The sequence below is a fragment of the Artemia sp. Qi Xiang Cuo genome, chromosome 14 (genome assembly GCF_049724085.1).
Source record: "Artemia sp. Qi Xiang Cuo chromosome 14, ASM4972408v1, whole genome shotgun sequence".
NCBI classification, from domain to species: Eukaryota; Metazoa; Arthropoda; class Branchiopoda; order Anostraca; family Artemiidae; genus Artemia; species Artemia sp. Qi Xiang Cuo.
Genome location: NC_142807.1, coordinates 27,279,866 through 27,306,402, shown reverse-complemented (window position 1 = coordinate 27,306,402; position 26,537 = coordinate 27,279,866). Strand labels below are relative to the sequence as shown.

General features: G+C 34.9%; 1 protein-coding gene across 1 annotated transcript; it reads left to right on the top strand.

Moving 5' to 3' along the window:
- Positions 1 to 2,430: 2,430 nt before the first annotated feature.
- LOC148944327 (uncharacterized) lies at positions 2,431 to 26,479 on the top strand. The gene is made up of 5 exons (XM_089100693.1): positions 2,431 to 2,976; positions 14,992 to 15,235; positions 16,086 to 16,690; positions 21,379 to 21,619; positions 24,706 to 26,479. Exons 1-5 carry the CDS (start codon positions 2,431 to 2,433, stop codon positions 24,888 to 24,890), a joined length of 1,821 nt encoding a protein of 606 aa, XP_088956819.1. The 3' UTR covers positions 24,891 to 26,479.
- The last annotated feature ends 58 nt before the right edge of the window (positions 26,480 to 26,537 follow it).

Genomic DNA, 26,537 nt, shown 5'->3' with positions numbered 1-26,537 from the left:
TAAATTATAAAAATACGAAGGCTTGATTCCTAATAAAACATTTTGAATGCAAGCATTAAATACATAAGGTAATAGCAATCCGCTCTGACGTACTCCAGATTGAACTGGTATATTACCGCAGTATCGTGCACTAGATTTCAAACGAAGCAACAAATTATTATGCCAAAATTTAAGTAAATGTATGACAAAAGGGTTCATTCGAAACTCTGGCAAGGAGTGCCACATTTGTACATGGCAAATACTATCGAAGGCTTTAGATAAATCCAAAGCGCAAATATGTAATTCATAGCCTTTAGACTGGGCATCATAAAGAGTTGACGCTAAGACCTTATGCGCATGTTGACACCCAATACGCGGTTGAAATCCAAATTGGTTTGAGTCTTTCGCAGTTCGTTCAATAATATATGGGAGCAGAAAATATACAAAAATTTTACAAATATTGGAATCAACAGTGGTGGGCCTACAGGGATTCTAATCATATGGGTCTCTTTTATGTTTATAAATTTAACTTGAAATTTTGCAACGGAAAAGATTAGGCACCATTGATTAAGATACACAGACTGGAAAAGCAACTGGAGCTGAGTGCCTAATGCTGGACAATCACAACGTACATGGTGAGAGATAATCCCATTAAGATCACTTGATTTAGACTTAAGTTTAAGCATACAATTAACAATACTTTTAGTTGAGACAGGATTAATATGACATTGCAAACATTTAGAAATTAAGCACTGAAAATGGTAATGAACAATATACTCAATCTTACAAAAAATATTTTTATAATGTCCAAGCCAAGACGAATCTAGAATAACAACACTGGTCCCCAATTCATCATATTTCGTCGCATTAATTACTTCTTTCGATTGTATTGCACTCTTAGGAAACTTACCACCAGTATATCGAACCAAACGAAGATACCGTTTAAACTCCGCTTTTGTCTTACTCTTTATATCAAACACTTGGCCTCGCAAGGGCCGCCCTTGCGAGGACTTCTTCGTAGCAAACATTTCTGCCTAAGACATTGCAAGCAAAAACAAATGGCTTTAATTATTAAAAATAAGATTTTTAGTTTCTTTTCATGATAGTAAGATATTCAGATCGGTTCAAATTCAAAGATATGTTTTGGACGAAAATAGAGTATGTGATAAAAAGATGATTAAAAAAATAGTTTGAGAAAATAATTCATTTTTATAATAATAAAGTGTCAGCACTGTGACGGTAAAGCCACGTTGTCATTTGGCTATTGACGGATAAACTGGAAAGCAAATCAATCAATGTAATTGTATGAAAACTGTTTGTTTTCACAAAACAGAGAAGACCAAGGTTTTCAATTGACTGACTTATTTGACATTTTTCCGTAAACACGAATTGAATCAGTTTATTGAAAAACACCGTTATCTGGTGCAGTACAAAAAAGTAGTTCCATCGTATTTTTTTCTTGATTTAGTTTTTCTAGTGGCCCTGAAAAGGCAATTTGGGAAACAGCAAGTTGGAGACGGTATAGCGAGAAAACTGTTCGTTTTCACAGAGCAGAGAAAACCAACGTTTTCAATTGACTGATTCATTAGACATTTTCCCCTTAAAGATGAATTGAATCAGCTAATTGAAAAACACCGTTTTCTAATGCATCTTAGAAAAAGCAGTTACATTGCATTTTTTTTTTGCTTGGTTGAGTTCCTGCTGTGACGGCAAGTTGGAATACAGCATAAGTATAGAAACAAAAGATATCAAAGGCTGGAGTTTCAGAGGAGAAACAAAAAGCTAAAATAGCTAATCACGTAATGACTATGAAAGAATAACTTGATTACCTAACTTCTCATTCCCAAGGCACTATCCGGCTCAATTTGCCAGGAATTGATTTTTATAATTTTTGGCCCTTCAGAGCTGAATAGACTGCAAACAGTCCTTTTCTAGGTAGAAAATTCTTGTGTACTAAACTATATCAGGTAGATAATTCTATCAGGATAAATTTAAAATCGTTCCTGTTAGACCTTTCTTAAAAGGTGCTTTGGAGCTGCGAGGTTTTCTAAGTGATTTGTTATTTTCAACCCTAATTTTTGACACTAAATGAATGATATAGGTGCATAAATTGGCATAGTTAGAGCAATGGAATTTTGAGCTTACTTTTAATTTTTCAATTAGTCTTGTAAAATTAATTTTGCAGCCCAAACAGCATTGAATAGAGCACACCACTTGAGCAATAAACACATAGTGTTTATTCAGGACGTAACTGTGATTAATTACAATACGCTATATTGAACGCTGGTCTGAGGATTTCTTACCTTAATTAGCGGGATCAAAGAATTGCAGGACATGACGGTAGCGTGTATGCTGAAATAGCCAAGATTGACATCTAAACGGAAATGCTTGGAGAATCAAAGTATAGAAACTGTAGATGGCTATAAAAGCAAATTATTTAAACAAGTAAAAATGTTAAAGCGTAATATACTATCCATTCCTATCACCATTTTGGGGAAAAGGCAATTGAATCCTGTACAGCTCATGGCTGACAATCTAGATTGCTGTAACCACAAATCTTCCATTGTTTTTAAAAGGAATGAGTCACGAACACACAAGATTGACAGTATAAGAAATAAAAACATTACATTTGAAACAATTCAAAGGATTATTTGTGAGCTTGAATCCAAAATACCAACTTCTGAAGACATTCAAAGCTTAAAAAGACTGCTAACAGAGGCCTCAAAAAATAAGGATGAATCAACCTTTTTTATGCTAGTAAACTCTAGAATAAAAATAGAATGGAGGATGAACAACTATGAAGAAGCTGTTAAAAGTCTAAAAATGTATTACAAACTGACTGGGCCTGAGCCCTCAGATGCCAAAAGAAAAAAGATTGAGAGGTCAGCATGCAGAAATCTTCTAAAAGATCTCATGCAAATTAATCTAAGTTCAGCAACACTAGATTACTTGTACAACTTTGCTGAGTGGTGTGGCAGTACAAGGTATGATTGGAAGGTAAAGATTTTGGGACTATGCTGATTTTAAGAGCTCTGCATGGTCTTGAGTTGAGTTAAACTAATGTGGATGTGTTTCAAAAAGTATCTGATCATTTGAGAAAAACATACAACAGTTTAAAAAATTACCAGGTGATTAGCCTATAAAAAGAAAGGTAATATAACCTAGACCTAACAACTATCAGTAATTAACAGGATTTTGGCTTCAAGTATGTAGTAGACTAGGTCAAAACCCACTACAAGTCAAGAAGCATAAGGCCTACTAGCCTATTGTAAATAAAAAATCCCAAAAATTTTAAAAATTTACAATTTCCTGTATAAAATATTGCCAAAAAACAAACCATAAGCCCTCAGACTAAAAAAGAGCCTGATTTTCTTGTGTGTGCCTGTTTTTGCTCAGTGAAAAGTTTTAATTTGGCTTGATTCAAATGGCCAAAGGAAGGTTTGATGTCAGCTGGCAAATTAGTCCTGCATGTTGCTTGATTCAAGCAAGCCAACAAGGGTTAAAATTGCAAGAATAATTTAAGGCAAGACAAACTTGAATCTATCATTTTTCTAGTAGCAGTAAACCCCCTAACCATGTATCCAGGACTGCATGCAAGGGTCTGTAGCTTAAGCACCCATAGTGTCATGCTCAAATATAGCACCATCATGGTGGCAGTCTTTAAGTATGAAATACAATTTTCATTTTGTGTCTCTTTGTATATATTTTTATGCTTTATAGTCTTTTTGATAAAATTCTAGATGAGGTTTTTTTTTCTATGTTAGAAATATGAGAAGGGTGAATGAAACTTGGGAGTAAATCCTGTGCCTTTGTGGTCTTCTGGAAAGCTATTTTGAAGTACATACCTCCATCCTTTTCTCTCCAAAGTGCACTTGCCTTTACTGACCATGTGCAATGTTTGCAGTATAACAGTGAAACCTTGAGAAATAGATGCATTGCTCAAATGAGGGACAAAGAAAGTGTTTTGATCCAAGTACCTTTGCTCAAATCTGATTTTTATGTGTTTAAAGATTTGATGTTTTTTAAATTTAGGAAAAAAAACAACATTGATTTGATGTAGATAAAAATCCCACTGAAATATTAGAAATTACATTTTCAAAAACTAGAGTCAATGAAAAAGACACCCTATTAGTGTCCTGTGTTTCATTTTGATCCAGCTGGATTACCAAAAAAGAGAATTCTTGGCAACCTTTCAAGCATTAACATGACTTAAACATCTTAACTATTACTCCACTTTAGCTGTAGAGACTTTGCTCAAACCACACATTTGTAAAGCTTATTATGAGATATGCAGTCACTCAAAAGAAGTTGCTGACAAAACTCTTCGACAAATCCTCAGGACATAACCTCTAGCATATCTTCCTCATCTCTTTGAAGCATTCATATTTGTAAATCGTGCTTGAAAAAGTGGTGTCCAATATCTTAATCTTATCTCCAATAGCTGGCTCATGTCATCAAAATTTTCCAAACTTATTTAAACTATAGAAAAACACTCGGCCCTTTGCTTATTTTACAGTTGCATCTTCATTGTATCAATTTTGCTTACTGATAATTATTGAGAGACAATGAACTGGAAACCAGTGACATTGGAGATTTTTCCTATAATTAAAACCTGAAAATTCTCTTTTTCTGAAAACGATTCCATCATTTCTCCTTTTATTAATTAGGTCTTAGGTTTTCATTTATGGTATAAACATATCCTTCACTAAGAACTTTGAAAATCTACATGTGAAGATAAGCTGATTTCTTCTAGTATTTAATTACCTCACATAAGTTATTAATTCTTCTTCTGTCATTTGAATCAACTCAGCCTAAATGATCATAACTTTATGTATTGGCACTTGGAAGACCTTTGTAACTCAAAACAACTAGGGATTACTCTGTTTTGCAGCTGTGTTTCAAGTTGATCATTTTTGTAACAACTTAAGACTGAATTATTATTTCAGTCTTCAAATTTTTGATAAAGTGACATTTATTATACATGTTTGAAAATTCCGTTTTTCAAAATAGGGTTGTTAACTTGACCTAGAATAATGCGTAACTTTATCTGATTAGGTTCTTTTTCTTTAATTGTTTTACAATAAACATTAAAGTTCATTTCTACTTAAACTGGTGTAAAATAGTTGTTTGACATTTCCATTTTATTGCATAAAATACTTGACATAGGAATGTAAAATGGTCCATGTTTGGCCAGCTCAAAATAATTCACGAATCATATCAACTGGATTTGTATGCAACAAAATTGCCCCGCCTCCTTCTTTTTGTAAAAATGCATTGTTACCCCACACCCAATTTCCATGATTTAATGCCTCTAAATAGGAATAAAAACCCTAAACATTTTCAACAGCTATTTGTTATTAGTAGGCGCTCTAAATTAATTTCAGAAGCTTTAAATCTGGCTACTGTTCCTTCTATCTCACCTTGTAATTACAACCCAGTCAGTGTTAATCTAAATCATTTTGATGATGTTTCAAGCATTTGAAGGTTTTCTCATCAATTTCATTGTATTGTAATGTATTGTTACTGTAGTCGGCTAGTCTGCACATTCTTATCCTTCTCAGTCTCTGTTTCTTTTGCTTTTCTCTCTTTATTTCTCTGTGATTTTTCTTTTGCTTAAATTTCCTTTCCATCTGATTGGATGGATGCTTTTTAAATTTCTGCCCTTCAATTGCTTTGAACGATAATTGTATTAAGCATGTTAGTATTGAAACAGATAAAGTTAAAAAGTGAAGAAGGAGAAAACCCAAACTTTAACCAAGTATGAGGAACGAATAATATTCAGGTGTGCAAATTGAATATATACAAATTGTCATATATATTTTTCTGATAAACAAATGGAATTATTTTCTGGTATAAAAATAAAAAGAAGCCTGAATTAATAACAATGTAGGTTTTAAAAATAAAATTAAAGAGTTATCACAGGCAGTACAATAGCGCTACCTAAGTAAAGAACAATGTGGGCACAATGTATTTTTTTTCTTTTTTTTGGTTTCTTGGTCTTAGACCAGGGCACTTCGTATCGAAAGAGTTGCTGTAAAAACTTCGAAAAGGGCTCATTCGATTGGAAGTTGGAGTGGCTTGTGCCCTTTTTAATAGTCGAAAGTGATTGGAAGGCAACTAACACCCCTTCCATGCCTACCATTTATCCAAACACATCCAATCAATATTTTGAGATAGCCATTATTTTCAGCGTAGTTGATTTCCAGATAGAAATTATGTTCTTGAGGAGGACACTCCCCCACAACCTTCAGGGCAAGGGTTGTAAGCTCTGCCCTGGGGGCATATAAGCTTTTTATAGAAAGCGTTGTCATAGAAACTTCAAAAAAAGGCTCTTTCGATTGGAAATTCAAAGGGCTAGTGCCCTTTTTAATTGTCGAAAATGATTGGAGGGCAACTAACCCCCCTCTCATGCCCTACCTTTTCTCCAAACACACACAATCAAAATTTTGAGATAGCTATTTTGTTCAGCGTAGTTGAAAGCTCTGGAAATTAGGTCTTTGAGGTTGTAAGTTATGTCCTGGGGGCATATAAGTTTTTTTTTTTATAGAAAGTGTCGTCGTAGAAACTTCAAAAAGGGCTCGTTCGATTTGAAGTTGAAACGGCTAGCGTTATATTTAATAGCCAAAAATTATTGCAAGGCAACAAACGCCCCTTGGACGCTCACCATTCATCCAAACACACCCAATAAAAATTTTGAGATAGCCATTTTGTTCAAAGTAGTTGAAAGTCCGAAAATTATATCTAAGAGGATGACACTCCCCCCAGAGCCCTCAGGGTAAGAGTTGTAAGTTATGCCCTGGGGGCATATAAGGTTTTTATTGAAAGCTTTGTCGTAGAAACTTAAAAAAGCGCTCTATCGATCGAAAATTCAAAGGACTAGTGTCATTTTTAATAGTTAAAAGTGATTGGAGAGCACATAACCCCCCTCTCACACCAACCTTTTCCCCAAACACATCCAATCAAAATTTTTAGATAGCCATTTTGTTCAACGTACTTAAAAGTTTCAGAAGCTAGGTCTTTGAGGATGATAACCCCCTCAGAGCCCTCGGGGCAAGGGTTGTAAGTTATGCCCTGGGGAATATAAGGTTTTTATAAAAAACGTTGTCGTAGAAACTTCCAAACGTTCGATTGGAAATTGAAAGGGCTAGTGCCATTTTTAATAGTCGGAAATGATTGGAGGGAACTAACCCCCCTCTCACCCTAACCACGACATTTCTGTCGTAGAAACGTGCCCTTTTTAATAGTCGAAAGTGATATAAATCATAGTCGAAAGTCGAATAGTCTCACGCCCACCTTTTCCCCAAACACATCCAATCAAAAATTTTAGATAGCCATTTTGTTCAACGTACTTAAACGTTTTAGAAATTAGGTCTTTGAGGATGGTAACCCCTTCAGATCCCTCAGGGCACGGGGTGTAAGTTACGCCCTGGGGCATAGAAGGTTTTCATAGATAGTAATTTTGTAGAAAATTCAAAAAGGGCTCATTCGATTGGAAAGCAGAAGGGCTTGAGCCCTTTTTCGTAGTCGAAAGTGATTGGAGGATAACTAACACTCCTCTCACACCTACCATTTCCCCAAACACATCCAATAAAAATTTTTAGGTAGCCATTTTTTTTGACGTAGTTAAAAAGTCCGGAAATTGTGTCTCTGACGATGACACTCCCCCTACAGCCCTCAGGGCAAGGGTTGTAAGTTATGTCCTTGGAGCATATAAGGTTTTTTATAGAAAGTGTTTTCGTAGCTTAGAAACTTCAAAAAGAAATCATTCGATTGGAAATTGAAATAGCTAGTGCCCTTTTTAATAGTTGAAAGTGATTGGATGGCTAGGATTCCCCCTCTCCCCCCCCCCCCCCAGCCCCCAGGGCAAGGGTTGTAAGCTATGCCTTGAGGGCATATAAGGTTTTTATTGAAAGCGTTGTCATAGAAACTTCAAAAGGGCTCATTCGATTGGAAATTGAAAGGGCTAGTGCCTTTTTTAATAGTTGAAAGTGATTAGAGAGCAAGTAACGTCCCTCTCTCGCCCACTATTTCCCCAAACACATCCAATCAAAATTTTGAGATATCCATTTTGTTCGACGTAGTTAAAAAGTCTGGAAATTATGTCTTTGCGGATGGAAATTGACACGGCTGGTGCAAAGTGAAACGGCGAATGGTATCAAGTTTTCCATTTCAGGTCAACTAGAGAAGATCTGAAACGAAATTAAACAGTACTATTTGTGTCCAGATTTTTAAAAGGGTGTATGCTGTTAAAAATTGCTGAAAATTTTTCTCCAGCATACAAATAGCAGATCAAACTATAAAGTCTTAAAAAACGAAAACATTTAAAAAATGATTTTCTTTTTCCCTGAAAACACTATGTCAATATAAAACGAACAGAAATTAATTAAAAAAAACTTTTTCCACAAAATAAGTTTTTCACAGTAAAGTAAAGAGATCAATTTAACAAAAATGAGCAAAAATAAAATAAAATAAACTACCAAGCGTCAAACTACCACAAGTAAGCATTGATGAATGAAGGACCCCATAAACGAACAAAAATTAAAAAAAATAATCCACTCAAACTCAAAACGAGTTGAAACTAACATGAGTAGGGCTCAAACTACCTATGCCGCCCCAAGGCCAGAACATAATTTGTACTTTACTGAAAAAAAAATAGAAATGAATGTGTATTGTCAGTTTAACATACATATACTGATATTTAGTAATCAAAATGTTAATATTATTTGATTTGTTAAAGTTATAAAAGTAAAAACATTTATATTTTTTCAGTAAATTGCAAATTATGTTCTATAAATTATGCAAATTATCTATAATTATGCTAATTCTATAATCATGCAAATTATGTTCTATAGGTAACGCTATAGCGTTACGCTAAAGCGTTACCTATAGTAAAGGCCATATGGCTGCAATATTTTATTATTTTTTTCCCCAGAGGCACTACATATGGAAGAGGTCGTCACACAAACTTTGGAGGGGGCTCATTCGATTGGAAATCGAGAGTTCTAGTGCCCTTTTTAAGAGTCAAAAGTGATTGGAGGACAACTAGCCCCCCCACGCCCTTTTTCTCCAAATGCAACCAATAAAAATTTTGAGATAGCCATATTGTTAAAAACAGTTCAAAGATCATATATCAAAACTCCAGTGTCAACACAACCCCTCAGGGGCCGGGAGCAGGTGTTGACCACCCACCTACGCCCTTTTTTCCGAAAAGTATTCGATAAAAATTTTGAGATAGCCATTTTGTTAAAAATAGTTATTTTTTTATAATAGCCATTTTGTCAATATTTTATTATTTTTTTCCCCAGAGGCACTTCATATGGAAGAGGTCGTCACACAAACTTTGGAGGGGGCTCATTCGATTGGAAATCGAGAGTTCTAGTGCCCTTTTTAAGAGTCAAAAATGATTGGAAGGCAACTAGCCCCCCCCAAGACCTTTTTTCCCAAATGCAACCAATAAAAATTTTGAGATAGCCATATTGTTAAAAACAGTTCAAAGATCATATATCAAAACTCCAGTGTCAACACAACCCCTCAGGGGCCGGGAGCAGGTGTTGACCACCCACCTACGCCCTTTTTTCCGAAAAGTATTCGATAAAAATTTTGAGATAGCCATTTTGTTAAAAATAGTTCAAAGATCATATAACAGCGACTCCAGTGTCGACCCCCCTCCCCTAGGGCCCGGGGCAGGCGTTGTAAGTTATGCCATGGGGGAATATACGGTTCTTATGGAAGGGATGCTTGTATAAACTTCAAAGAGGGCTCATTTGATTCGAAATCGAAAGTTATAGTTCACTTTTTAAGAGTAAAAAGATATCAGAGTGCATCTAACCTCCCCCCTCCACGCCCTTTTTCCTTAAACCCATCCAATAATAACATTGAGATAGCCATTTTTTTTATAAATATTTCAAAGACCAGTTCATGAAAACTCCGGGGTAGACACAGCTCCCCAGGGCTTGAGGGCCGGCGTGGGAAGCTATATACTTGTGGAGTATGTGGTTCTAATTGAAGGGATGCTTATAAAAAATGCAGAGAGGGCCTATTTGATTGGAAATAGAATTTTCTAGTTTAGTTTTTGAAAGTCAAAAGAGATTGAAGGGGAACTAGCCACCCCCCTGCGCCCTTTCCCCTCCAAATGCATCCAATAAAAATTTTGAGATAACCATTTTGTTAAAAATAGTTTTAAAGTCAGAGAACAAAAACTCAAGTGTCGACACAACCCCCCAGGGCCCGGAGGCAGGCGTTGTAAATTGTGGTCTGGGGCATATATGGTTCTTATGATAAGGATGCTTATACAAACATCATAGAGGGCTCATTTGATTGGAAATTGAAAGTTCAAGCTCACTTTTTAAGAGTCAAAAGAGATCCCGAGGGCAACTAGCCCCCCCCCCCCACGCCTTTTTTCTCCAAACCCTTCCGATGAAAATTTTGAGATATCCATTTTTAAGTCCTAAGTTATGCCCTGAGGGCATGTATGGTTCTTATGAAAGGGATGCTCGTATAAACTTCACAGAGGGCTTATTTAATTGGAAATTGAAAGTTCTAGTTCACTTTTTAAGACTCAAGAGATCGGAGGGCAACTAGTTCCTATCTCCCGCGCCCTTTTTTCCCAGACCCATCCGCTACAAGTTTTTTGATAGCCATTTTTTTTTTAAATAATTAAAAAAATTAGATAACAAAAGCTCCGCTGTCGACACAAACCCCCAGGTCCAAGGGGGTAAGTGTTGTCCTTGGGGCGTATATGGCTGTTATGAAAGGGATGCTTGTATAAACTTCTGAGAGGGCTCATTTGATTGGAAATTGGAAGTTCTAGTTCACTTTTTAAGAGTCAAAAGAGATCCGAGGGCAACTAGCCCCCCCCACACCCTCTTTTCCCCAAATCCATCCGATAAAAACTTTGAGAAAGCCATTTCGTTAAAAATAGTTCAAAGATCAGATAAGAAAAACTCCTGTGTCAACGCAACCCCCCAGGGCCCGGGGGCAGGCGTTGTAAGTAATGCTCTTGGGGTATATATGGTTCTTATGGAAGAGATGCTCCTTTAAACCTCGGAGAGGGCTCACTTGATTGGTAATTAAAAGTTCTCGTACACTTTTTAAGAGTCAAAAAAGATCGGAGGGCAACTAGCCCCCCCCCCCCTGCCAAGCCCTATTTTCCTCAAACCCGTCCGATAAGAACTTTGAGATAACCATTTTTTTTCAAAATGGTTCAAATTTCATGTAACGAAAACTCCAGGGTCGACACAATCCTTCAGGGTCCGGGGTAGGCACTGTAAGGTATGCCCCGAGGGAGATATATAGCTGTTATGGAAGGAATGCTCGTATAAACTTCAGAGAGGGCTCATTTGATTAGAAATCGGAAGTTCTATTTTAGTTTTTAAGAGTCAAGAGATCAGAGGGGAACCATTCCCTCCCACACCCCTTTTGCCCCAAATGCCTCCGATAAAATTTTTAGATAACCATTTTGTTAAAAATGGTTCAAAGTTCAGATAACAAAAACTCCACGAACAGTTGAATATTAATCTAAGTAGTCAAAAATTGACAATATGGAAGATGAATGGAACAATTTTAGGGACATAGTCTGTGAAGTAGCAGATGGTGTCTTAGACAGGAAAGCTGGAAATGCAGCCAAGAATATTAGTAAAAACGCTTTAAATTTGGTAAAAAAAAGAGAAGGGGTTTGTGTAAGAAGTAGCTGAATGATAGATAATATGAAAATAAGAAAAATGCTAGGAAAGTGGAACAAGTATCAAAATATGAATTAGGGAAATATAGAGAAATAAAATTGCATAAAATATGGATAAAGTTGCAGAAGATCTGGAAGATGCAGCCAGATGGCATATCAGTAAAATATTTTACTGGTATACTAAAAAACTGAGACGGAATAGTCAATCTGGACTTGTCCCAGATAAAGACAGGAACGGGGTCTCAATTAGTAACGAGGAAGGATTTAAAGAGAAATGGGCAAAACTTTTTGAGAATGTCTATAACCGTGATAAGTTACAGGAAATGATATAGAAAAGAATGAAATTTTTTTTCCTGTTTTAGAAGTGAAGGAAGATTAATTTTGCGAGCAAGAATTGGACTTTTTTAATCCTCAAAGGATTAAAAAACAATAAGGCCTCAGGTGCTTAAAAAAATAATAAGGCCTCAGGTGCTGATAGTTTGGTAAATGGATTTTTGAAATATGGTGGTTGTGAAGTTAGAGATAAGTTACTGAAGGTTATGAATATGATTTTTGAAAAAGGGAATGTACCTAGCGATTTTAGAAAAACTTTTATGAAACCACCTTTATATAAAAAGTAATATGAGTGATAGGGGCAATAATAGAGGCATTAGCTTGGTTTCTGTAGGAAGCAAATTACAGTAGACTCTCGATAACTCGAACCTCGATACATTGAATTATTTTCAATCCCCTTTCGTAAAACCTGTCAAAGTCGAATAAAAAACGATACTTGACTCGAAATAATATTGCGGGTATATTTTACCTCTGTAAGTCGAAGTGACCCGAAAATTACCTCTATAACTCGAAATTTAGTAGATAAGTAGTCATTTAATTTTCACTTTACCTCCACAACTCAAAGTTTATCTTTGTATCTCGAAGCTTTTTCAACGAAACTCTGTTAGACCAAGCCACGGTTTGCAGGTTGCAACGTGTAAACTTTGATATGTATTTATTTTCTTTAACATATTTTTGTATCAGATTTGGTGAATGTTCAGGTGTCTCTATCCTAGCAGACTAAATTTATTATTGACATTTGAAAGTCCAGTCTTGATATGTCAAGTCTATAATACACTAATAAAGTTGTTCTTAACTTTGTAGGGAGGAAACTTAGCGATTTTATACCTCTGTAACTCGAATTTTCGTTTGGCTTACCTATATAACTCGAACTATTAATAAGTTGAATTTTATGTAGAATGACGTCTATATCTCGAAATATGTATAAGTCGAACTATACGTAACTCGAAGAAAGATCGTGGTCCCGTGAATTTGGAGTTAGCGAGAGTCGACTGCATTTAGTATTATAGTACTTTTTAGACTTAGAGATGCTGTAGATGAAGTTTTAAGAGAAGAACAGTGTGGTTTTACGAAGAAGAGAGGATGCAACGTCCAAATTTTTACTCTGTGATTAACAATCAAGAAGTGCCTGAGTCATCAGACTTCTTTGGTCCTCAGTTTTATGGATTATGAATTAGCGTTTGATTCAGTCGGTAAAAGAGCTTGAGCCAAGATCCTATTTTTGTAAGGTATGCCAAATAAATACACTGAAGTGTTTAGCGCTATGGACGAGGTTAACATTGATTTGGTTAAGGTAGTAGATTAATTTAGTACTGGTTTCGTATTGAATCACGAGGTAAGCAGAGTTGTATTCTATTTCCTAAGGAACATGGCAAAGGTGATGGGAGAGCATGATTTTTTGTAAGTTTGGAGAGTTAAGGGCCCAAGAATAGGTTTGAAAATTTATGGTAAGAAGACTAAGTCGCTGAGACTAGGAATAAATTAAGGTGGAGAATGATATTGGGTTACGAGAAGATCGATCAAACAGATAGCTTCTCTTACCTTGATATTATTATTAGTAAAGCTGGCGGATGCAGTAAAGACCTTAAAATCAGAATAGCAAAGACCCAGGGTTTTATTTTCACAGCGTAAAAAAGGTGGGAAGAATATGGAGGGAATTGTGTGAACCAAGCTAAGAATATTGGGTTTTACACAGAAGAATTGTCTACGGATTATTTTATGTACCCGTCTGACTGATTGTATTTCAAAGAGTAAGCTGTACGATAAATGTGGTTCTATCCTGCTTTTTAGGGTATAATGAGGGATCAGTTGAGATGGCTAGGACACGGTCTGCGGATGATGGTTGACCGATTGCTCAAGATCGTCCTTTTTTGCCATCCATCTAGGGCCACATGAAAAGCAGGTCCTCCCCAAATGGGGTGGGAAGAGATCGTTAGAAAGGGTTTAAAGGACTTGCGGTTTCTTGGGAGGGGGAAAAGAGGGAAGCTTTCAATAGATTGGGATGGAGGAGAGTGCGCAACTGTGTTGGCCTCAGGCGGCTTGGGGCTGCAACGAGTTGTAAGTAGCCTAGTATTCAACAAGGGGTTTCGCAAAACCAGTATAAAAAAAGCATTGAGTGGTATGTTTACCCTATTCGTATGTCAGTAATATAAACTGACACAAATTTACCTTTTAATGTTAGACTGATAAACAACGTATTGGCTAAAAGGTATAATAGCACAACATGACTTCTCAACCAGAAGTCTACTAGGCCTACTTTTTTGTTGCTTTGTCATATCGTGAGTGAAAGGCCTATGTTGACAGTATTAACCTGATTTTACATGCAATTTTTCCAGCATTGAATATATTGACTTATAGTATTCCTATTTGTTCGATCACTTAATCTTTATATAAACTTCCTTGAAATTTGACCTTGTTCAGGGCCATGTTTTAAACACAAACTCTTGTGTCAACAAATGAAAAACATTAGCAATAGGAATTATAGGCCTATAGCTAATGACATAATTATTTGGGATCAGGAATCAGAAGATGAAGATTTTTCAAGATTCAAAATCTGGTGAAATGCCAAGACTAGAACTTTCCCATGCAATATTTAGTTCAAATAATTTGCGAACATTACGTAATCCTTAATTAATCTGCAAGGTAGGCCTACTTCACAATCGTTAAACAGCTAGATAGAGCTTTGAGAAACAATCTTTGAAATACCACTTTTGCATGATTTTAGTACTTGGAATATTTTTAACACTTTAGTATTTCAGTTTTTATTTTAAAATCTGAACTTGCAAAACTTTTAACTCAATTGAAAATACTGATATCTAGCTTTTTTCAGCATATATTTAATATATTGGTATTCCCTCCCTTATTATAAAGCAGCACAGCCTAGTTTTATTCTGTTACAGACAGTCTATTTTCTACTCACAATTTGTCTTGCGGTTATGATTTCATTTTATTTATGACAGGAAAATGACTATGTTTCACATATATTTAATCATTTGCAGCCAATGGCATTCTTATGGATGAATCTAATCAAGTCAAAAGATGTGAATCTTCAAGAGCAAGGAATATGCATTTTCAAAAAACATGGTCCAATCATGAATCGATATGTGCCCCGCAGGATAGGTTTTATTCTGAGTTCCATTGAAACAGATTTGAAAACCTTAAATCATCTTCTGGAGATATCAAAAGAATTAAATCTAATAGAGATAAGGACTATCCTATACGAGAAGCTTCTTTATTTAATGTGTAAGTGTTTATTCTTTGCATTATGACTATTCTCATATCCTTGACCACTCTGGATCTGTATCATTCAAGAAACTTTCAAACGGTTTAAGACATGAACTCTCAGGGAATCAAATGCATTCAAGGTATTCATATTTTTATGTATTTTTAGAATTAAAGGTAGAATAGTTGTAGACTGTAGGTTAGATTAATCATTATACTTTTAATAAAATGTATTTAAGCAAGCACAAAAAAACTTTTTGAAGCAGAAAATTCCTTAAGGCAAATATCTATACAATGCACAAATTAGAGGGTATCAGAGGGTTTCTATGGGGAGGGACAGGGTGCGTCTTTAATCTACTTTTTCCTTGACGATTTCTTTAGACAAACCTTGTGGGAGGTTATCCATGTCCGTTCTGATGTAGCACAGGTATGCTTATTCATATATTAAGCATATTTTTTAGCTCTTTAATCTGGACAGCTTTTTTTTTGAAAGATTGTATTTAGTCTAAGAGAGACCACTATGGCTCTACTAATCAAAGATCTAAATAATAATGGGACGATGTCCAAATTTCCCTGCTTTTGATCTCACCGCAGCGTCCCGATTCCAATTCTTAGTCCAATTGAATGTGTCGTATTCTCAGTATACTGTACATAGACTTAGTGGGAAGTCGGGTTGGACCATAAATTAGTTAAATGTTCGCCAAGAAAAATTGTTGGTACATTAAGGTAATTTTTTATGCAGGCCCCTCCCCCTCCTCCTGGTTTGAAAATATGTATACTTTTAAAGTTTGTACAGATTAGGTCAACATTATGAATTTACCAGTAACGTGGAATTTCTCTGTTTTAACTGTGGTCATTTGGACTTTTACAGATGACGAAAAGAATGTTGAAGAGATGAACAAACTATTGAAAGAAGCTGCAAGTGCATCAATCAGAGTGTCTCCATCTATAATAGATAAATATGCCCAACTAAAGACTAAATCTGACAGTTCTTCGCCTCTAGATACGATTCTATTAAAGCATGGATTTCATAACAATGAAGAGATAAACACAGTGCCTATCGCAGAAACTAAAAAAATTGACTTACCGTTTGCAAAAGACTTTGCGGCGTCTGTAACAGCTAATGTCTCTCCGTCATTTGAAATGTGTTTGAAATTCTTGCGAATCCTAGCTGAAAATGGTGCTTTTAAAGAAGTTGAAAATTTGATTGGTGCTGTGAAAAAACATCATAGAAGTCGTTATATTAAAGAAGGGGAACTAAAACGGTTCTTAGCAGAAGCACTGTGGAAGCAAGGTGATAGGCACCAAGCACTCCAATGCATTAAAGACACATGTGAGAAATACAAAGAGAAAAGACAAATTACAAGACGCCTTAGAAATGTATTTTGTGTCTGTGTAGTGAAGGCCTCTGATTTTTATCATACAGATGTCATAGAGACAGCGGAATGGTTCGGGAAAAGTCTTAATGATTTTAAGGTAAGTAATTTCAACCAAAATTATCGTCAATTGTATGAAATGTATTCAACCGAACCTTCATTCTAGATTAATGTATTGGGGAAAGCTTAGGTTTGGTTGAGCTAGTTACTGGTTCATGGGCCATGTATTATGACATTTGACAAATACTAATAAAATTTCAGTCATTGGTGGACTAATAGAAAGAAAACAACTTATAAATTCTAAAATGTTATCAACAGAATCTATATTTGAAAGAGGTAAGTTAAAATATGAGCTTTTAAAGAACAGTAAAGCTATATATTAAATAGAAATAGAAAAAAGTGAAGAACTGAAATAACCAAGATATCCTCGATTGCGTTCTAACTAACAAAGAAACCTATAAAAATGATTAATGGAAAAAAAAAATCATTATTGTCTCATTTTCCGCTCGTGTTAGGTCTGGCTTAGCTCTTTACTTTTCTTTGAAAAACTTTATTCATGGAAAAAGTTTTTTGAAATTAACCTCTGTTAAGGGCGGGTGCATATGCTTCTTGATTTCAACTGCGTCCCTGAAAAGTTGCATGAGACCTTTAACGGGGGCAATGATAGAGGTCTTATCAAACAAAATGAAGTATTCTCGGTTATCGTAGACGTGTTCTGTCAAGGCAAAATGAAGACTCTGGGATCTTTGTTGTAGTTTTCTGAATTTGTCGATTGAAGGTTTGTATTCTGATAACCTCACTCCTAATAGTTGATGGTTTCTTCCAACTTAGAAACAACCGCAAGAACAGGGGGGGGGTCTATAAACATCACTTCTCAGAGTGAGCTGCTTTCATCCTTGCCGCTGTTGAAAAAGCTCTATATTTTGTTTAAATTTTTGAACATAACATTTAGATTATGTTTGTACTCTCCTGTGGACTTTTATCTGTTTTTTTTTATTCTTAATTTTTCACTGAAGAGAGTTGAGCGGAGTTCTCGAACAAAATATTTTAATAGTATTCATCTTTTTCATCACTGGCTGTGATCATCCTCGTTTTTCACTTTGTTTTTTTCGCTTTGTCAAAATTAGCCAGTGTGCTCTCAGAAACTGTTACATATGTCGCCTGTTGTTTCAATATTTCTTTTTTTCGTCACTGGCTGTAATCATCCTCGTTTTCCATTTTGTTTTGTCAAAATTAGCCAGTGTGGTCTGAGAAATTATTTGCATATGTCGCCTATTGTTTCATGAATCGGGTGTTAGCTTCTTATCCACTCTATCGACCTCTTTAACAATGCACGAGAAGCCTGAATAATTATTGAGGTCCTCTATCCCTCTAAACTCTTCCCGTTCGCATAAAAATTACATTTTGATAACTCAAACGACAACTCTTTGTCAATCGCAGCTTGATTTTGCACATGTTTTAGTGTTTTTAAGAGAATTGGCGAAAAGTATGCTATAAAGGCGAATATCCCGCATATGAATTAGTAATAAATATTCTATTTTTGACTTTGTCCTATCTTTGTTCTTTTTGTTTGTTTGCCTTTTTGATGAGCGCCACTACTAAGTCTACTCTTTTTGAATCAGTATTTTTTTTCGACCCAGTAACATCTTGAAATACCCTAGATTTCTTTTCTGCGATATAAGGCATGAAAACAAGTAAATTTCTTGCCGGAAACTTTAATACTGATTGATGAATTGACTACATTTTAGTCTTTCATGACCCTAATATTCAAAATTGTCAGAAGATACAGTTTCTTTGGATAAGTTGTTCCCTAGTGGTGCTAAACGAACTGAGAAGGAACCATGATAATGCTTATGGAGAAATTATTCCGTATAGGAAAGGGGCTGTCCCCTGCTCAACGCCCCGCTCTTTACGCTAAAGTGACTCTTGCTTACAAGTCTGCTTTATTAAACGATAAAAACTTTAAAGTAAAGAGCGGGGCGTTGAGCAGGGAACAGCCCCTTTCATATACGGAATAATTTCTGTTCATTTTAAGTTTTATTCAGTTAAAAAAAACTTGTTTTTTTTATTTCATTTTTGAACGTTTTTGAATTAATGCAGATTTTGAATTTGGCTCACAGTACATGAATAAAACGAAATTTGCATATTAATTTTACTTTTTTTAAAGTAATAATAACCTTATAATAACCTAAGTTCAATTTTTGTTCAGTTGTTTAAGAATGACTCCTGAATCACAAAAACTGTTTAGTTAGAATAGTAACCTCTTTTAAAAGTTAAAAAAGAAACTTTAGCGTATGAACGAGCTATTGAGGAGAGGCAACCCATCTCATATATGAAATATTTTCTTTCCTATTAAGTTTTAATGTTGCTTCTCACTTTCAGTTGAAAAAACTTGTTTTTATTTAATTACTGATCGTTTTTTAAATAATGTACGGAAATCCAGATCCCCCTCCATCGGAAATTCCCTTACCCCACGAGAAATTATCTCTATGGAAAGATTCTCCCACGTAACTTAAATTAGCAATATTTGCGGAACTAATTTTGTAAGGCATAAAAACAAAACGGCCAACGATATCGAAATTGTTTTCATGAACATGAGAGTCACAATCTGGAAAATTATAAAATGACTTAAGTTAATGAAAGAAAAGATCTTTATAAGATATACATGATAATTTATGCTTATTTTAAGTTTTAATGTTATTCCTTACTTTCAGTTGGAAAAAACTTGTTTTTTTTATTTATTTAATAACAAATACAAGCCGAAGACATACACTATCTTTGGTTTATTATCACATAAAAATCATAGTTATGAAGCTTCTTGAGGTAAAATTAAATGCTAAGATTGGCCGGAAAACAACAAAAACAAATTATTACTTATATCGGCCATTATTCAACAAATTTCGCACTTTAGCGTAAAGAGCGAGGTATTGACGAGGGGTGAACTTCCTCATATATGTAATATGAGGGGGTTTGCTCCTTTGTCACTACCTCACTCTGTACGCTAAAGTTCAAATTTTGTTCCAATTCTTTCAGAACGACCCCTGAATCACAAATGCCGTTTAACTAGAATAAATAGCTCTTTTGAAATTGCTAAAACTACTTTAGCGTCAAGAGCGAGGTATTGAGGAGGGTATGAACTCCCTCATATACGTAATAGTATCTGTTCGTTTTGAGTTTTAATGTTGCTCCTTACTTTCAGTTGAAAAGACTTTCTTTAATTTAATTTCTGATTTTTTTAAAATAATGCTGGGAAATCCATTATTGGAAAGTCTGTCATGGAAATTCTCTTCCCCCATGAAAAATTCCTCCATGGAAGGATCCTCCCACGTAACCCAATCCCCCGACCCCTCACCAGAAAAAATACCCTGGGGACTGTGGGGGATTAAGTCGTCCTCAAAAACATAGTTATTAGATTTTTCGACCATGCTGAACAAAATGGATATCTCGAAATTTTAATCCGATGACTTTGGGAAAAAATTAGAGTGGGAGGGGGCTTAGTCGCCCTCCAATGTTTTGGGTCACAAAAAGGGCACCAGAACTTTTAATTTCCGTTCGAATGAGCCCTCACGAAATTCTAGAAATACTGGGTCGATACGATGACCCCTGGAAAAAAAAACACGCATCCGTGATCTTTCTTCTGGGAAAAAATACAAAATTCCACATTTGTGCAGATACGAGCTTGAAACCTCTATTGCAGGGTTCTCTGATACGCTGAATCTGATGTTGTGATTTTCATTAAGATTCTTGGACTTTTAGGGGGCGTTTCCCCCTTTTTTCCAAAATATGGCAAATTTTATCAGGCTCGTAACTTTTGATGGGTTGAACTAAACTTGATGAAACTTATATATTTAAAATCAGCATAAAAACCAATTTTTTTTATGTATCTATTAGTATCAAAATTCCATTCTTTAGTGTTCAGGTGACTATTGAGCCGGGTCGCTCCTTACTTACAGTTTGTTACCACGAACTGTTTGATACAATTGACAAAGCGCAGGTATCGGAAGCAGCAGAGCTTATCTATAAAATATTTCATAGTGTAAAAAAACAATTATCTGAGTCCGGAACTGCCCGTCTTTGGTTTCAGTATCTAAACCTGCTTGGAATCTTGACAAAGAATCCAAGAGCTGAACGAAGTGGCAATTTTGAGCTTTATCTACAGTCTTTGTCAGAATTAGTTAAAAAAAACCCTTTTCCACAAAATAAGTTTAAAAAACTGTTTGATTCTCGATAAACAGAAGAACTTGAATGGGGTATGGTAACTAAGAAAATATTTTAGGAACCGGTACTTAAGAAATATATTATTGAAATGTGTCTTTGTTGGTGTCGGATACCTACTACGTAGGGGCTATTCTGTACATCGTTTTTTTAGCCTAGGAACCCTTGCGGAATCTTCCGGCTAGGAAAATTAGATAATGATATTAAAAAATGGCTCTTGTGAGAAATGAGGCAAATTCATGTGAGAATACGGGAACTAATTTCAGTTTTGTATATATATATATATATATATATATATATATATATATATATATATATATATATATATATATATATATATATATATATATATATATATATATATATATATATATATATATATATATATATATATATATATATATATATATATATATATATATATATATATATATATGCACTTGCCAAAACTCACTCAGGATCTATCTGATTAAGACACCTGCTGAGAGTGCAGGAGATGATTGATTCAAATGCAATTTAACGCAATTTTGTCGTGTTGTTTTGTACACTTAAATATATTATCCTCTTTTTCAGCCCCTTGCAGTTCTGTGGAGATATTTAATTACTTCAGAGATTTATGAACATATCCAAATCAGCGAAAGAATTTTCGAATCTTATGGCGACGACATGGCAAGTGAAATTCCTCTAGTCCTTGGAGATGTATCGAAATTACAGCTGAATGAAGATGAACTAAGGAGGCTGATAGAATCTTCACTAAAGTTAAACCTCCGCCCACTCATATCAATACTATACAGTCTTCTTCTTGATAAGTACAGTAAGTTGTTGCTCTTTCCTTTATATTTCGCCTTATTTGTTTACTTTATTCATCAAACTATCAATTGTAATGAATGTTAAAGAAAAGGTGTCCCTCATCAATAATAACTGAACTGGAAAAAAAGAAAGAAAAAATATGGAACTCTGATACCACTATATAGATTTCCTTCTAAAAGAACAAGACTACATTCTCTGTAATCCTGTGACAAAGAATGAAATAGATATAACAATCTTCAAGCTGCTCTATTCTTAGTCCAGATGATATTTCAATGGCTCATTTAATTACATATAATATGCCCGGTGCGAGCAATACTTCCAAGTTTTGCTGATGATACTCAGTTTAAAATGGCTGCGATAACAGAAGCGGATTTGAAAAATGGCATGAAACAAGGAATGGTGATAATCGAGAGGTGGATGCGAGTGAATAAACTGCTTGTTAATGAGAAAAAAACAATGTTCATGTTATACGGAAGAAGGGCAAATTACTATCCATGGATTGAAGAAATTGAGTTAGTAAATGGAAGTATAAAACGGAAAAGTATTGTAAGGTATCTTGGTGTAATGGTAGATGAATGCCTAAGTTTTGAAGATCGTATTGCATTTATAAGTACTAAATTAACCAAAAATGTTGGAACTCTGCGGAAGCTGAAAATTTTTTTCCCAAAAAGGTTATTATAGTGTTATATTTTTTGCTCTTATTCATACATATTTGCTGTACCGTGTTACAGTTTGGTCGTCGACGTTCACTAACCATTTGTATCCGCTCCGTGTGTTACAAAATAAAGCTGTAAGAGTTTTGACCAATGACTTGTCCCAGAATTCGGTAGGATCGAGGTACCACCAATTAAAAATTTTACCAGTTTTTGATTTGGTTAAATTTTATGTAAATTTGTTTATGTATAATTTTTTTTTCTAATTTGTTACCTGCATGTTTTTCGGAACTTTACAATGAAAGGGAACATAGTTATGAAACTAGAAATGTTGAATTAGCGATAACGCCGGTTACAATTAATACCAGATCTAAATTCTCTATTAGGTATATTGATCCTGAAGTCTGGAACAGGCTTCCGGTGGAAGTAAAAGGTAAGAAGGCCCTTGAGGGATCTCGTGCTTCTTTAAGATGTATTTGTTTTAACCAGTATTGTAGACATAGGTTAAGTGATTGATCTGGGAGTGAGTATATGCTTGTGAGTGTTAAAAGAGAAATTCATTTGTGTGTTGATTGAGGTGATTGTCGGTATATAAAAGAAAGCATGATGAATTGTAGAGTATGAAAGTGGGATTCCTTTATGTTCCCTGTCAAAAAATTTATTATCTTTAGAATGTTGATTAATTGTTTAGTAGGGGTGGGGGAGGGGAGGAGGAGTCAGAGAGTTTTATTCCCCCAAGGAAGTGTATTAGTGTATAAGTAGTTGAAGTGTCCCTTTTTTTGGGTCATCCCAAACACGCTAATATGCGCCGGGATCTATTTTGATATTGTTAGTATTATATACAGTTTTGTTTTAATATTATTATATGGAGATTTCTATGTTGTTGTTTTTTGTGGCTCATTTGTTAATAAAAAAAAAAAAAAAAAAAAAAAACATTTTTGTGTGGCAATTGATAAATAAAACAATTACAATTTCCAACTGCCTAATTTTTTGCACTCCAAAATGTTTTCAGGGAAGCACTAATAAAACTATACGGTAAAGAGCACTGATGGAGGGGAGAGGGATAAATGTTGCCCTTCCCTCATATAAAGGAAAATTATGCTTTTTCAAGTTTTACTTGCGCTCTTTACTTTCCTTTGGGAGTACATGATTTTTAATGGGAACAATATGTTTTTGCCCACAAATTGGCCCTTAAGTAGTCGTGGCTCACATCTAGCACTTAAGCTGCATGGTAGATGAAAATTTCAAATTGTCCCTGCCCTGTATCATACCTAGCGTTCAGTTGCAGCTCATAAGTTCCTAATTCTCTTTTTGTGACGCAATTCTACGGCAAGCTCTTTAGTCAAGGCTGAAGGAGCAACCGTCTCCTCTTTAGTAGGCAAAATGTTTTGTTTGTAGCCTCTTCCTGAATTGTTTCTTCATCTGGATTAGTGTTTCTAAGTCACAAGGAAATAGAAATAGGGAGCAGAAATATAAAAAAGGCAGTATCTCATGCAGAACACTCATAATCATCAATAATGGGTTCTTTCCAAATAACCATCGTTTTCGTTTGTTTTGTTTAATTTTTTTTTGAAAAGCAAACATTTGGAGACACAGTTAACGAAGAAAGGCATACCACATCAAGACCATCAAGTTTATATTATATTTCTTACTGAATTTCTATTCAGCTCAAATGACAGTTTAAAGTTGTTTTGAGCTACTTTGACAAAAAGTAACTAGTAACTCTCAATATTAAAATAAAATCTCACATATGTCATTTAGCTATCATTCATGTTTTTTTTATGTGTTCCATGTTTTTTAAGTTTGAATTTTATATAAAAAAAATCTCGTTATTTATACCTGTACTCGGGAGGGGGGGGGGGGTTGTTCTTAAAGCCTTCACACAATATTAGGGGTCTAAGAGTGAATTTTTTTTCTTATGGCTCCTTCTTTTATACCCTCCCCATTAAAGGATAAATTTGTGCATAGCTTTTACCTTTTGGCATTCTTAGGGTGTACCATAATTTGATGGTGCTAATCTAAAGTCAGACATATTAATACAGGCCGCCTAGGATTATCAATTACCTGCATGATATGCCGCTAGTCCTTACAGTTACCATTCTAGATGATTACCTTTATAGATAGCTAACTCATATACAGCATATAAGACTCCAAAAAAACAACATCGCTTCATGAGATTAGTCTAATTGCCCTCAGAAAAGATGGTGTTGATCCTCCACAATTTCCGGGACCAGTTCCTTGCACAAAAATACTCTAGCGTTTTATGCGTGGGTTTCCAACCCTTTTGCATCCCTGATAACTTCGGATTTTACATCATTTACAGAAAATTAGCTCTCTCCTTTAAGAAAAGGGTCATTGAACCTTGAGTCCTAAAACGCACATCCGAAATACTCTCAACTTGGTTTTCTTGACTTACAAAAGTTATTTTTATTTTTAGGTGATTCCAATAATATTATTCTAGCTGATGAAGTGTTCAACTCTGCAATGGGCCTTAAAATTCAGCTATCTGAAGAATCATTGCGAAGGTATTTAAGTTTCCGAAAGAGCTCATTGGATATAGTAGCACCACATCTTCAAAAGAAAAAGACAATCAAGTCACCCATTTTTGAACTTAAGTTCTGATCTTTCTTTTAATATCCTCTTAGTTCAGTCAGTTATTTTCAAACAGGAACATCGGAAAATTAACCGTGCCATAAAACAATTCACCGAAAAATTGCAGTTTCTGTGTTTTCCTATTCAGGGTTTTTGTTTGTTTTTGTGACTATCATAACCTACCTCTACAAAGAGGAGAACATGCCTCTTCTTCTAAGATTAATCCAAAAGCCTTTTGGAAATGTTAAATTTAAAATTCAGTTTTATATATATATGGTTGAAAAAGTTTTCCACTGGTCTTTGCAATGTGACAAAATAACAGGTTTCTATGATAACTTTCACGAAAAAAAAAATTAATAGCTCTGTCATTACAATACCTAGTTATTAGTTCCTCCCATACAAACCTACCCCTGTTTCCACGTGTTCTGTATAAATCTTCGTTTTTTGAGGGATAGCAAATATAACTTATACCAAAGCTAATTTAAATCAAAGCAGTATTGAGCTAGCCTGAAACATTTTTAACGAGTAGTTATAATGAGTTAAGTAGTTCAAGTCAAAAGAAACAAACCAAAACAAAGTTCAATCCGATTTATTCTTTAATACCGCGGAAAACTGAATGATCCTAGCATTATTGGAAATCATAGAAAAATACAAAATTTTGAGTGAAGACTCCATATCCTGTGCTTATCAAAATATGAAGTTATAATTCATGGAAAAGTCAAGATATTGTAGTAGTTGCTCCAGTACTCAGAACATCTGGTTCCCTTTCAGATCAACAATACACTAAATCCACTAGGTTTATGGGGTTATTTTTCTCAACTCTTAATAGAAACTTACTTTTCGTGGAAAGTTGATTTACGAAGTGTTCACTGATCTTGCAAAATTATAAGCACCAGAGACCGTATTTAACTTTTGACACTTAATTCTGGGAACACATACCTCTAAAATCCAGTTTGCTGCCTTAATTCACCTTAACAAAACTTTGAAGAGAAAAATAAGAACTAAGAAATGGGGTTTGAGGCCAGTGAAATTCACAGTAAGGAAATATACCAGGCATTTCGCCTGTGTAAACAGCAAGGTAGAAAAGGGAAAAAGATTAAGGCTTAAGGGAAGAAGAAAAACTATAAATGGTGAAAAACTAAAAGCACTGTGGACATTAAAAAAAATCAAGAAGTTAAAAAACTGTGAAAATACCAAAGAACTAAAGAAATTACTAAATAAAAGCAGAACAAAAACAGAAGATATATACAAATTGAGAGATATATCAATCTAGAACTTTCTGGATTGTACTAGAGTAACGCCAATTGTATGTTTGAATTTTTTTTTTCTACTCTGGTTCTGTTTTATTTGTTAATTTCTGTTAGTCCCCCATTATTTGTACGGTTTTGAACCAATTGGTTTTCACTTTTAAAGTCGGGATTGTTTTCAGCTGTTGTTTTTTAACTACATACATGACGCCTCATTGCTTGTGCATGCGGAATAGTTATGATATATATTTTTTCTGTGGATTTTATTAACCTAAAGTCCACTTTCCTATTTTCACACCATTTCCTGTGAGTGACCCCATGTTTGGTTAGACCTTTCGATTCACCTTAACGTTAGACCTTACCTTTTGATTTTTTGTTGTTGTGACCAGCCACAAAACGCAAAGAACAGTATACAACCATTTACATTATT

Coding starts and splice junctions, on each gene's coding strand:
- LOC148944327 (XM_089100693.1), top strand. CDS start 2,431: ATGTTAAAGCGTAATATACTATCCATTCCTATCACCATTTTGGGGAAA. Junction 15,236..16,085: donor GAAGCTTCTTTATTTAATGT/GTAAGTGTTTAT, acceptor GGACTTTTACAG/ATGACGAAAAGAATGTTGAA. Junction 21,620..24,705: donor TCTTCTTCTTGATAAGTACA/GTAAGTTGTTGC, acceptor TTTTATTTTTAG/GTGATTCCAATAATATTATT.